This window comes from Acanthisitta chloris, unplaced genomic scaffold (assembly GCF_000695815.1).
Source record: "Acanthisitta chloris isolate BGI_N310 unplaced genomic scaffold, ASM69581v1 scaffold1352, whole genome shotgun sequence".
In the NCBI taxonomy this organism is placed as follows: Eukaryota; Metazoa; Chordata; class Aves; order Passeriformes; family Acanthisittidae; genus Acanthisitta; species Acanthisitta chloris.
The window spans coordinates 93,807-107,719 of NW_008661949.1; the positions used below are offsets into that span (position 1 = coordinate 93,807).

The following is a 13,913-nucleotide window of genomic DNA, read 5'->3' on the forward strand; positions in this document are numbered from 1 at the left end:
AACACACAAATTGTAAACTATTCTGGGAAAGACAAATTCAGTGGTTTGACAAACAAACAGTACTGAAAAAAAAAATTGGAAAACAAACCCCAAGAAAACAAACCAACTGTGTCGCAATTAAAAAGGTCAAAAATTTATTTTTCCTTAGGGCATAAGAGGCGATGTAAACAAAATACCAACAAACAAACAAATCACAAGTCAATTCTTACAGTCTGCAAGCATTTGGAGATAGAGTACCCTTTTCCCACCTCCCCCCGAACACTGCAAGCCTGCTCAAATATTAACAGGCAACAAACCTGGACCCTGAAGGTCCAGTGAGTTTTGCCACATCCCAAGCTGGGACTAAATTTCTCATGTAAGAAGGACACTGCATCTGTTTCAAACACTATTTTTTTTTAAAAAAACCACAACAAAACAAACTCCAACAAAATATAAATATTACAAAGATCAGATTTAGCACCACCTTTGGTCCAAGCAATCAATGAACTGGGAGATGACAGGTACAGTCTGTTTAGCAAGTCCTTTCTGCCTGAGTCTTTGAAAACATTAGAGGTTCACATTGCAAGAACTTGTAATAACGCCGAGAAAACAGCCCTCAAACTCTGACAGTCCCTCTCAACCTCCCAGGGCCTTGTGCACACAGAGAGGGGAGAATCCTGGCTGGGCAGCAGCACACAGTGCCAGCGAACATCCCTCAGAGCACTTGGCAGAGTCCTGTGGGACATGGGAAACACTGTGCCAAGGTTCTGATCCTGCTTTGGCCCAGCAGAGCTCTGACTTTGGGCATGGCTGAGGAACAGGAAGGACAGTGACACTGTGCACCCTGAATTTCCCTTTCCACTAACATCTGCCACCCTCCACCACCCAGCAGACTACAGCTCCTGTGTGCTGCCAGGGGGTGTTGATGGCAGATGATGGGAAGGAGCTGAAGTTGCCTCAATGCAAATTATTTCAGCATATCTGGAACATGAAAATCAGGAGTTCTTTTATCAAGTGTAGTTTACTCCAAGGCCTTTTTTAGGCTCATCTTTTCCAGTACACACATGCCCATCACAGATACATAGGAACTTTTGCAGAGAGGTGTTACTGCCCAATTGCTGTGTCACAGCACTAGTGTAGGCCAGGTACATCACAAGGATCTGTGACAATCCTAGGAGAAAAATTAAGTTCCTAAAGCACCTGGCAGTATTTTACATTTATTACAACTCCCTCTTCTACAAGTGTCGAGAACTCAAATTGAGTTTTCCTTTCCTGCAGGAGTTTTTGAGCAGTCTTAATTAACCATTATTAAATGCTGTTCAATTCCAAGATAACACCAGATCTAATAAATGCCTAATGAGAAATGCTGAGATCTACTTTTAGGCACAGTACTCTGAAGTTTTTGCTCTGCATCTTCACATGCATGATTGCCCAAGAAAATTGGTGCTTCTTATTCCCTGCTGAGAGACCCATACAGAGTTTTTACCTTTACAGACACAGACATGAGTAAAATTCCCCAAACAAACATTTGTTTATACTTCACTGCTTCAGAACATGCTGCTCAAGGGAAAAATCCGAAGCCTCAGGTACTTTACATTGTTTAGCAGTTCTCTGAGCAAGCACTTGGGCATGGCACGTGGCCATTTGGCAGTCACAGAGAAGAGGGCAGTCAGTCTGTGGGCAGTCCCTGTCCCACACAGGGCAGCAATACCCTGACCCAGTCACCCTCACTCATGCCATGAACAGACACAAGCTGATCCTACAACATAACCATGAGGACAGCTCTGAAACCAGTTCCCAACTGGGCACCACAGTCAAATAAAATCTGCAAATCTGGATTAAAGGGGAGATAATGCTTTGCACAACTGTTTCCCCCACCACTATCATGTCCAGAGCAAGTTAAAGCTTTGTGCTAATTCTCACCGGTACAAAGACTTCTACTGTCCCAGTCACAGAGCCAGGCCCCCAGTACCATATGTATCAACCTTCACAGGTCCCCAGCTGATCTGTGCTAAAGCCTGAGGGACATTTCTATGGGGTCACTTGGTAAAAAGGAGAGCTATGTTTTCTCTACGAATAATGCATCTTTTGTGTTGGCTCATAGAAAAGTTGCTCATCTTTGTTAACTGGTACTCTAATCTGCATCAAATCTACTATGTTTACATGCAGACTCGGGGACTGGTCACAAAAAGATTTCTGTTTCGTGCCAGTTCAGACAGATTGGGGCATCTAATTTCTCACTAACAATAACTTCTGCCAGCAATGGTAAAAGACACTGTTAAGTGCAAAAAGTGTTATTTTTCTGGATTTCAGTTTTGCTGGGTTGACTGAGAAAGGCTTTTTTTTCTTCATGCACGTGATTTTCTATCCTAGAAAAGCCTTTCAGAGACCTAAGCGTGCCTGGACCCTTGCAGGAGCTGCTCATTGTACAAACAGTTTTATCCAACTGGTCACCATCTCAAGTTCATGAAACAAAAATTGGACAATGCATGAAGTTACAATTATTATTTCTGTCTCTAGATCACATTTGCTGTAAGACATGGTGGTCAAACATGAAGGTCAAAATACCTGTCAAGCTCTCTAAGAAATCAATACATGACCAAAAGCACTAACATCTATACAATATTCACTCCACTACTTTCAGTGGAGCTGGATCAGAGGCCACAAGCTGTTACTAAGCTGGTCCAAAGCTCTTACCACAAAAAAGGGTTTCCCCAGACTAATTTCTTTCCTCTCTTGGCTTAACTTGCAATCCAAAACAAACTAAATGGTCTCCTGCCCATAAACTCTCTTAAAAAGAAAAAACCAAAAACACTCTCAGCTATTCCTTCTTATATCTACTGCAACAGAAACCACACCAACTTCTAGACCTTTTCCCAAGCAGAACAGACAGAATGGTTCCCCTGTTAAAAAGAAAACAAACAAAAAAAGACAAAAAAACTGTCACCAACTTGACCACACACACACTAAGACCAGCCACACATTTCTCTATCTCTGCTCACCGACATACTCTCCCAAGATCCCAAGCTCCCACCAGTTACATTCCCACCACCTAACCACTAGGAAACGGAGCTCTACACCAACACAGAAATGACAACAGCATCTAGTATTCAAGGTGACGTTAAGAGCATCAACCACCCAGGAAATACACTGCAAAACTTCACTTAGACCAGGCCTAGATCCTTGTTAGTTTTGGGGTTTTTTTTTTTGGGGTCAAATACAAATTTGGGAGAGCAAACCCCTTAGGAGTTTCCAGTCCAGAGTCATAGAACTGCTCTGCTAATGCAGGGGAGCACAACAGCTCAAACACATTTCAGCCTTCATTCAACAACAGGTTTAGGCTCCAAATAACCGACTACCCACAATTTCCAGAGATGATCTGGGCTAATTAACAGCTCTGGAAACAGTTAGAGATGTACCAGCAGAGCTGCTTCCACACCCACATTGAGCTATCTGCACCTGAACTTTAGCCTAAGCAGCAATCAATCAAGCTACTGGCAGGACTCCTCCTGACATGAAATTTGCTATAGAGTCGTAACAGAGGAGACTCATCTGTGTGATTCTCCCCAAACATTGCTAGCAGAGTAAGGTGTACTGCTGTCTGCAGTAAAAGAATGGCATGATGTCATGTGAAGTTAGCCAGACAGCAGAAATGCACTTTGTATGCTATTGACCCCACAATACTCACTTTGGACCCTCAGTACAAAATAGTCATTGTAATGCTACACAGTCTTTGCTTCTGCAATATTCCAGGTTTGAACTCATCATAAGGAATGAGCAAGTCTTTTCAGCAAGTCTATTCAGCATGATGCAGGAAAATTTCTCCTAGAGACTGGAAACAATTATAACTTCCCCCATCCCTGAAAATCCAAGACAGGAAGTAGTGAAGTCAGCTATTCACTGGAACATTTCATTTTTTAAAAGGTTTATTTTTCTCCTTTTTTTAAAAAAATTTGTTCCAGTTTACTAATGGCTACAGGCTAAGCTCCACTGACTGCACTATTTTCTTCTGTCCTGTTTCTAGGGGACCCAGAGTCAGAAGAGAATTCGATGTCACCCCAGACTAAATCCCAAGGGTGATGATGGGATTTTGTTTATTTATTACTCCCCTGGTGACACAGCAGCAGTTCCAGAACAAGCTCTCAAACCACAACAGAACTGTTTGCACAGAGAAAGCTGAAATGTTGCTTACATTTCAGACATCAGTCAGTAACACCTTTGATGGGGAATGTCTGGAGAAGCTTGAAATATTTATCTAAACATTAAATGCTATATTTTAAAAATTCTCTTATAATGCCAAGTGATTCTCCCTCCCATCTGTTCTTCTCCTCCACAAAATGGTGACAGACAGGTACCATCGTAACCAAACAACCCTAAGCATCAGGGAAAGGTCATCAAACCCAACGTTTTTGCAGAAGCACTGCCAGCACAGGGTTGTTTCACAGACAGCCAACGTGGACCGGTCTAGAATAGCCACTCTTGCCCACCCACCAGCTGAACCTCGGTGTACACAAACTCCCAGACACACAAACTGCCTCAACTATAACTAGCATGTAACCCTTGTTTGTCTTCCTTTGGTGGATCAATGGCTTTGGGATACAGATTGTCATAATATATTAAAGAGTGAAAAACCTCAACTTTTCTCAATAATGAAAAATCCTAGCACAGAGCAGTGATGTGTTTAAACCATCTATACAGAGAAAGCACCTGCAGTGTCAGACCAAATAATTTATGGCCTTATTAGAAACGTCTTTTCCTATCTCTCCCCTGACAATATAGTCACCTCTAATTTCTTTCCAAATTATCAACATAATTCCCATAATTTTCATTCAGTAACAAACAGGAGTCTCAACTCAGGACAGTAGTGGCTTATGCTGACAAGAACAGGTCTGTAAAACGCCAGTGTGAAGCTTTAAACCAAATTTATTTATTAAAAAAACCCAAACACAAAACAAAAAAAAATTGCACTCTCCAACTAAAAATCAACACTACCTTGATGCAAGAAGAAATGAAGAACATTGTTGATGGGACCAGCCCAGCCCTGACAATATAAAATGGGAGAAACTAATTTGTTCTGCCTATGCCAGTCAGGTCCGCACGCAGCGCAGCGCAGCCGTCGCTGCAGGAATCGCTGCGGAGTCCTGGCCCTCGTGTGAGGGCACCCAAGAAAAAAGATCTCGTTCCACCCTTGGCAATGGATGCACACCCCACAAAACTGACACCCCAAAGTAGAGTTATGGGTGACTTTCTACAGACATCTGTGCTTTGCTCCAAGTTGGAGGAGGAAAAGCAGCAACAGCAACCTACATCCCAACCCAAGGTGAGCTGACTGGGGGCTTCTGGATCCAGCCCTACGTACAGTACTTTGTTTGAAAATTACAGACACACAACAGACACGACTACGGAGCAGCACAGAGGGAGAAGAGCAGAAATACAAGCACTGGGCAGCACTAGCAGAGGCCATCAAACAGTTCAAGTGTGCAGACACATTCCCCATGCATCATCGCATTGATGGTCCCTGCTTCCAGCAAGCAATGAAAAGCAAATGAAAATAAAATAACTTAGACAAACATATGCTCTCAGACCATCATATTGGTACTGTTGGCAGCTATTAAACACTGCACTGATACAGCACTGTGCTATGTGGCTAAATAGTATCTGAAGTTGACAGAGAAGGAACTGCTGGTGATGGGAAACCACCAACAAATAGCAGCAAAGCTCCAGCTGGTTTGAAAACGCTGCAAGACCTGCAGCACAGTGGATCATGGCAGGGCAGCACCAAGGCTCAGCAGTCCTGTGCACCCCTAGGAGGTGTAGGAACAGAGTGCACACAGCTTGCTTTTTGCTGAGAATGCTCCATGCTGAGCACCCACAAGGTGCTTTGCTCCACTGTGGGTCTTCTGTCAGTGTAACTCTACTGATGCTCATGGGTTTCTTGCCAGGTTAGACAAGAGCACGTGAGGGAATTAAGTTAGCTCCTCAAAACCAGATTAGTAATTTGTGAAGTATTAGAGGTTTTCCAAAATTATGTGATTTATACTATATCAGCACAGCTGCAGAATTCAGTTTTTCTGTTCGAATGCAAAGGTGTCTGGTAATATTAAGGCTTTTTGACAAACTTAGGAACAGCAGGACAAAAATCAAGCAGAAGGCTGAGGTACACACCCTCTCCAGAGACATGAACTAGAGCCACAGGAGATGTACTTCCCAGAGCTCAGAGAATCGAGTGCTCTGGCTTTCACATTTCTCTTGCACCTTACAAAAACAGTCCAGTTTTTCAAAGGTAGTAGATTTTGCTGCTACCTGGAAAGTCACATTATTTTTAACAGATGGAAGTTCTCCTTCCATTCAATTAGAATTTAAGACAAAACCTCTTTTGAAGAGCAAAGTTTCTGCCCAACTTTAATTAGGACCTGAGAGATCAGCCTTTGCAAGCCAAGAAATAGGAAATCAATACCCAAATCATCCATGAAATTCTGCAGGTGAGAACTAACCCAGATAAAATGAGGACTTTGTCTTCTTAGGCTAACAATAAGGAAAGAAAAAAGGACCTGTAAAAATATTCTCGCAGCTCTTGCAATAAATACAAGTAACAATACAGTATGAAAACTTAGGACTGCACCAGCAGAATTATTTTCCCTTCTGAAGTTACCATCAATTCTGAAGCAGAACAGAGGACATAACCAGCAGAGACATACCAGAAGACAGTATCATGCATGGATGACATACAGAGTGTTTCAAGCATAGCTCAGAAGTCCTGTATTGATAAGGATGTTAATGCACACATACATAATCCTGGCAACATGCTGCATAATCCTTATACTTTCAGTAACAGGTGATGCTTCTTTTATGAAAAGCAGCCATTCCCACCTCAAACCACCCCAGCTGTCAGTCCCTACCTACCCAAGGGTCCTGTTTTCATCCAGCTAACCCCTCCCCTGTATTCCCCCTTTCCCTAAGAGTGCATGAATAGAGAATTGCAAACATTTCACACTGCACGTTCCACTCCAAGTCCTGGATGAGGAGCCTGTTTATTCTATGAATATTGCACTTATCCACTCATTGGATTTGCTTTTTCTCAAGAATGCAGAGTATTTGGGAAAAAAAAATAGAAAAAATAGTAGGATACAACACAGGAAAATATGAATTATTAACAAGCTAGCTATGAAGATCTAAAATTAAATAGTACTAGTTCTATTCTGTTAATACTAGTAATATGAAAATAATGAATGCTTTATCAAATTCCCTTGTTTTTCATATAAGATAAAAGCAGTAACTTTCTTTTTAACTGAGGAAAGCAATGAATATATATTACAATAAAATATGATTCATTAAGATCTGAAAGTGATGAAAATTATATAATGCCTTCGTCAAACTTTATAGCATCATAATAGAAGGAGCCATAGGGGTGCACATTCACAAGAGCCAAATCCATTTTTCAGCTATACCCATGGAGATGTGAAGTCCCATTTTGAAGAGTGTAGCCATCAGCCAATTTCAATCCCTCATTATTATGTATTTGCTGTTATTGTATACATAATTTCAAAACTTCCTGTCAACACATCCATTAAGCATCCCAACATGTGCCCATCATCTCTATCTTGAAAAGTCTGGCTTGCAAAGGTCTGGTACACCCTCCCTTTGCAAGGTGTGAGAGCTAAAATAACGAACAGGAATTGCCTCCCACGGAGAAGGACTCCTAACAAGACCATCTGCCTCTTGCTGCCATGAGAAACTGTTTCGAGAGGGGAGACAAGGGAAACCAGCAATTAAACTTTTCAGGCATTATATAAACCTCAATAACGAACTCAGAAGTGCTCATTATTATTAAAGTTGCAGTATACAGCAAGACACAATTTTCACATTCTTCAATTTTGTTCTCTGGCATTGGGGTTTGGAATTTCTGCTGGTCCAAATTCAAGACTTTTTGGAAAGCACGGTGAGCGGGAGAGCAGCTGCCTCTCGCCCCAGAGGAGGGCTCCCTTCAGCTGCAAACGGCTTTGCCCAAGCCCTGCAGAGCTCTTCCTCTTAACAATCTGGTTCAGGAATAAACCAGAAAAAAAAGAGAAATTTAAACAGTACTATTGATTTCTGCATTGAGTGTTCACTGAGGTGTACGTTACATTTAAATATTGCTCTTGATCCAGTGTCAGTTCTGACAAATTTAGTAAATAAAACTTAAGGCAACATTAACATTTTTAGAAAAGGGCTAAAACACTTCTAGCACTACACTGTCCTCTGAGCCACCCTGCCAGGTTTTCCTGCCCTGCAGTCAGCTTTTCTGATGTAGGTAAAAGCCTTTCCCTCTGTTTCAGAGCTAACAGTGTGAAGGGCTTGCTAGTTCAGGTACCAGGAGAAGTGACCAAAACTAGCTGCTTGCAAATGGGAAAAAATTATTTTCCTGGTTTCTCTCAGTTGAAAGAATAAAAAAAAAAAAAAAGAGATCAGTGAGATGCTGTGATGGGAGGGGTGAAAAACTGCATTGGGGGGTATTTGCTTTAAAAGTGCCCTTTTAAACACAAGCAGTTAAAACAGCCACCGAGTAAAGGGAAGCCCAAACCAAAGCTTTCCCACCAGGCTGGAAGTCAGCACGCCAGGTCATGCCACACATTCATTTCTAGCATCAAGTAGGTCATCTGCACCCCATCCTTTTTCCTGGTACAGGTGAGGACACAGGGAGGCCACAAGTGTGGCTTTGCAGCTCCTCTACAGGCTCGGGCCCCTCCTCAGCAGGGCATGAAGCCTTTGAGATGGAATAAAGGAGCAACTGAGCCATGGGGCACTGAGCTGCGTCTTGAGAAAGCCCTGGCAGTACTGCAGGCACCCTCACTCTGTGCCACACTGCACTGGTTGGAGCTCTGCAAACCACCTCCCTGCAAGAGCCAGAGCTGGAGAAGTGAGCCAGCAAAGTGGACCAGGAGCTGTGGGACAGACTGACGTCTGTTCCAGAGCTGTCACAGGCAGATCCTGAGCCTCACAGCAAACTCATACCCACTGGGGATTAGCCTCATACAGGGGACATGGCAGCCAGGCAGTGGAACTGTCTGCCAAAAACAGCTTTGCCACCCCAAACCCTGTAAGAACTCCTGCAGTTCAGAGGTGCTCTGGACTCAGCTTTGCTGGATGCAAATGTGAGTATTTACAGTAGTCTGGGCTCTCCTGTCTGTGTTCTGCTCTCCAATCCCTGGATAGGGGCTCACATCATGCCACACCATACTCAGAGAATTCAGTGGCTCAATGCAGAAGATCTGGGAGCTGTGCTTTACATCCCCCCAACGAGATGACCTAGTGGGAATGTCTTTAAACAAAACTTTAGAATATTTTAAATAATAACTTAATTCTTAATAAATATGTGCTTCAAGAAAATGATAATTATATACTGCACCTTTAAATAATGCACTTAGTTCTCTGCATTGGCTTCCATTTTGGTTTCTTTTATTGTTAAAGTGCATTAATTCAAAATAATGAACCACTTCCGCATCATTATTGTTAAAATAAATCATAACATTAATACGAATCACTAAGTCACTACTATTAGTACTGCAATCTAGCAGATAACTCTATGTATTGCTCTATTTAATACTGTCCAGCAGAAGAATATAATACTTCTATTATAATCTCACAACAACTCCAGCAGTCTTTTATGGCTGCTACCATATTAGTACAATTAAAACTGGGGAGAAGTATGAGAGACAGGGCCACAATGTCTCAGATATACATCCAGTAAGATGTAACAAACTGGATATATACTTACATATTGTATGGTAAGACATTAAGGTACAAAGAGGACCCTGCACACTATGATGTGAGCTGTTGTGCAGATACACCTCCTCCGCCTGCCATCACAATTCAAAGGGATCCCTAACAAACAGCCTCTCCTCCCCACTTGCATGCAGAGAGCTGCTCAAACCACAGCACTGTTTGTAGCCAGTTGTGGCACCTGGATGTTGTTTCAGCTACCAAAATGACATCAGTTGCATTAGCTGTAGGCAACTCTCGCAATGTTACCATCGGAATTAATCAAACCCCCAAACCACACCAAAAAAAATTTAAAAAAAAAGAAAAAGAAAAAAGAAAAAAAGACAAGAACAACACAAACTGCATAAACTTATTTTTTTTTTGGCAGAGAAACATCCCCAGTAACACATGATATGGTTGTGCTATTTTATTCAGCCCCTTGATCCCAGCTATTTTGAAGCCTTTATAACCTTAAACTTCCAAGTCAAATTAGTATGGAGCTCTGGTGGAAAAAAGGGCATGTAATATTTTGTGCAAACCAATAGTGAACTGGTGTGCCCCTCCCCCCTGAACAGATTTACAATGCTGCCTATTATTTAAAGGAACAAGATACTGATCTTGAGTGATTAACAAGGCCATTAAAAAAAAAAGCATGACTTCCTTAAATACAGTAGGGATTTAGTCAATTTTGTTTACAGTACAAGGCTACCTCATAAATAACTCCATATTCCTAGCCTTTTCCAATGGGTAACTCTTCCATTTTCCACCACACTACCCTCACCACGTGCCACGTTTCAAAGCATGAGACAAGAAAGGCAAACAGAACTGGAACTAGAAGAGGCAGCTTCCTGATTAGGTGCATTGTAGACCTAATTGCTTTGATTTAAATCTCTGTGCCCAAGAAGCCCAGGCACACTTTCCAGTACAAATGTACTTTTTGGATTCAAGTGGGAACAGAAACACATATTTGGCTCCTACTTCAATTTTTAGTCTCTTCTGGTAAAACCAGACACACAGACACACACACACACACACAAACAAAAAGAATAAAGTAAACTCAGAATGCACAGAAAAGACAAAAACAAAACACAAAAACAATTCCCCAAAAATATACAAATTAAGGATGTGCAGACTGAGTTTGATGGCTTTTTTTTTTTTCCTACTCATTGTAAACACTGATGTTGCAGAAGGTTACAGATATTTCTCACTAATACCTTGGTGGGCCCTGCCAGCAGTCAGCACCCTTGGATTTGGACCAGAGGGCAAAACAAGAACTAACACATTTGACAGCTTTGTCTTCAGTGTCTTAAGGGACTTTTGTACACTTTGATATTACTACAAGTTTTGAGAAACCCAGCTCTGGGAAGAGAATCAGCCAGGATCACCTGGTGGGAATCAAGCACAGAAATAAACATGGAGCCTACGAAGTAATCGACGTGCTTAAGCATGGGGTTTGTAAGTTTGTTTTAACAAGCACCAGTAGGCATTGCTGCCTTAGAACACCTGAAATCCCAACTCAAAGAACAAGACAGAATGCAGGAAACAAAAAGCCCCCAACCCACACCACCTGATTGCCTTTTCTGGTGACTTAGCAATAACAACACTGAAGTCAGAACCCAAATCTCTCCACAATGTAAAGGCTCCAACTCTGGACTAACCAACTGTTGAGTATAGTAAAAAAAAAAAAAAAGCAAACATCTCCAAAGGATTAGAGTCCTTCTGTGTTTCAGAAACTTCCATTTGCTTCTCACTGCAAGTTGTGGAAAACCATTCAAAGTTCTTGGGTATTCCACGTATGGACAAGAATGAGGAGAAAGGGAGCCAGGATTGTAAAACAGAGTTTGGCACGTAACTCCTCAAGTAGATGCATGTGTATTTCTCTCTCACAAAAGGCACACGTTTGGTTTCCTATCAATAATGGGAAGGATGGGATGTTATACCCTGTTACACATACAAGATTATTAACAACTTCACAAAAAGGCATTTGACTATGCTGCACCTTCCTCATAGTTGCTTACTATATGTAGACCCCACAAACCTCTCCAAAACTTGGCAGATTTGTCCTCAGTATAGAGTCCTTTGTACAAACTGGAGCACAGAGAAATGTCTTTTTGTGTAGCAATTATTTTTTCCACATGTACACAGCAGGAACAGTATAAATTAGGGAGGTTAAAGGTATTGCAGTATTAGTTCTTTTTCTCCAAATAATTTGAGGGCACCCAACCTTTGAATGGCTTCACACCATTCATGATCTGGCAGTACCACCAGCCATTTGGGTTCCTTTCGAGGACTTCCATGCAGACACCTTCCTGAAACCCAGCAGTCTCCTCATCCCCTTCATAGTCTGCAATGGAAACATAGATGTCCTTGAGATTGTTGTGGATGAACTGGGATTTCTCAATAGGCTTAGGCCTGACTGTGGACACAGGGATGCCATTCCTCTGTGCAGGGAGGTTGGAGGTGGTCTCAGAGCTCTCTGTACCTGACCGCTCAGGCTGCTTTCCCTTTGCATCACCAGGCTGGGACCACGCATTGCTGAAGGAGGAATTCCGACGGACGGTCCTAAGTTGATCTGTAGTTGTTAAAGACTCGTTCCTGCGCAAGGAGCACGACAGGTTGTTGTCCTTCGGTGGTGGAGACACAAACACTGACTGCGGACGGACAGCAATTTGTCTCACACCATTCCTCATTTTAACTGGCCCTGATGCTTTTGAAAAACCACCAGGAGGTTTGCTTGGGATGGGTGGTGTTGCACGTTTGCTCTGGTTGATGGTGTTCAGAGCCTGAACCCTCTTCTCTATCTTCTCTAAACTGTTTGACTTGTTTTCGTTTTTCCTGTTCCTGGCAAATGAGGAATCAGTCTCAGCTGATGTGGCTTCTCGCTGGTTATCAGGAAGAGCCAAATAATGGGAAGGAGCCCAGCCTTCCATGTCTCCATACTTCAGGTACCACCATCCACTGGCTTGCTTTTCCAGCACTTCCACTTCTACTCCTGCTGGGAAGCAAATTTCAGAATCCTGTACCTTTTGGTATGAGTCAGTGGTCACATAGAAACATCTGGAGTCATTTTCTTGCTCAGTTTTGGCTGTATGGCTGGGGAGGAAAATGCCACGGGAAGGAGCTGTGATGAGATCAGCTGAGCTTCTCCTAACAGGGTCATCTTGGTTCTCAGAAGCTGTGCGTGGAGGGCTCGCAGACTCTTCACTTCTTGAACCTTTAAGTCCACCTCTGAGCTGCCCAGTTGGCCTCAGCTGACGCCTTAAAGTGCTAATATCCATCTTTTCTTGGCTCTGAGAGTCTGCCTTGTTCAGGAAGGGTTTGGGCCTAACAATTGGCTTTGCTCTAATGGAAGGACTCTGACCAGGCTCTTTCCTCATGCCTGTTCTTGGCACGCTACGTAAGCCAACATCTGAAGCTGACCTTGGTTTTGTCTCCTCATTCCTGGAATAGTGACATTTTCCAAGATCAGGCTGGATGTTTTTGTCTGTCTTGAGCTTCACAAGTGATGATTTAGGAGAGCTGGAACATGGAGAATTCCTTCGGATCAAGGACAGAGAGGAACTTTTCTGAGAATCAGAGTCTCCACTAGATTCCTTATTGGACAAAGCATCTTCCACATAACGCCTGAATCCTTCGTTCTCATAGATGGTCTCTTCTTCATGAGCAACTTCTTCTGAAGACTCCCCTACTTTGAACTTTGCTTTCTGAAGTGATGACATGGGCGAGGGTTTGAGGGGCTGAAACAGTCGTTTTTCAGGAGTGCCCTCTTCATGATGACTTTCACTCCCTTCACACTCTGACTCAAAGCCAAATGCAGGCACATCATACTCAGGTTCTTCATATTTCAGCTTGTGGGGAGAGTCCTGGGTATCACCCGAAGAAACCATTCCAGGAGTTGTTCCTTCTTCAGAGTCTTTTGGTTTACTGGGAGGTGCTGGGGGAGGAACCTTTGGGCGGGTCAAAGTACTGGTTCTTCTATTTAAATTTGGCTTCTTCCTCTTGTCAATGTAAGATGCTGGAGCCCATCCTTCCTTCTCTCCAATCTGCACATACCACCAGCCACCAGAATTCTTTTCTATAACCTAAGAGGTGACAAGGAACATGTTACTTAGACAAAAATCTCAACCAATTGCTTTCCACTCCTCCCTTTTTCAATCCAGTCCCCTGCAATAGCCAAATATATATATAATTATATA

The 13,913-nt window shown here is 42.6% G+C and overlaps 1 protein-coding gene across 1 annotated transcript; it reads right to left on the reverse strand.

Moving 5' to 3' along the window:
* Positions 1-11,422: 11,422 nt before the first annotated feature.
* Positions 11,423-13,799, reverse strand: SH3PXD2A (SH3 and PX domains 2A; the record flags this gene model as incomplete). The annotated part of the gene is made up of 1 exon (XM_009070382.1): positions 11,423-13,799. A coding segment is annotated over one exon (1,896 nt), but the record flags the coding sequence as incomplete, so codon positions are not given.
* Positions 13,800-13,913: the final 114 nt, after the last annotated feature.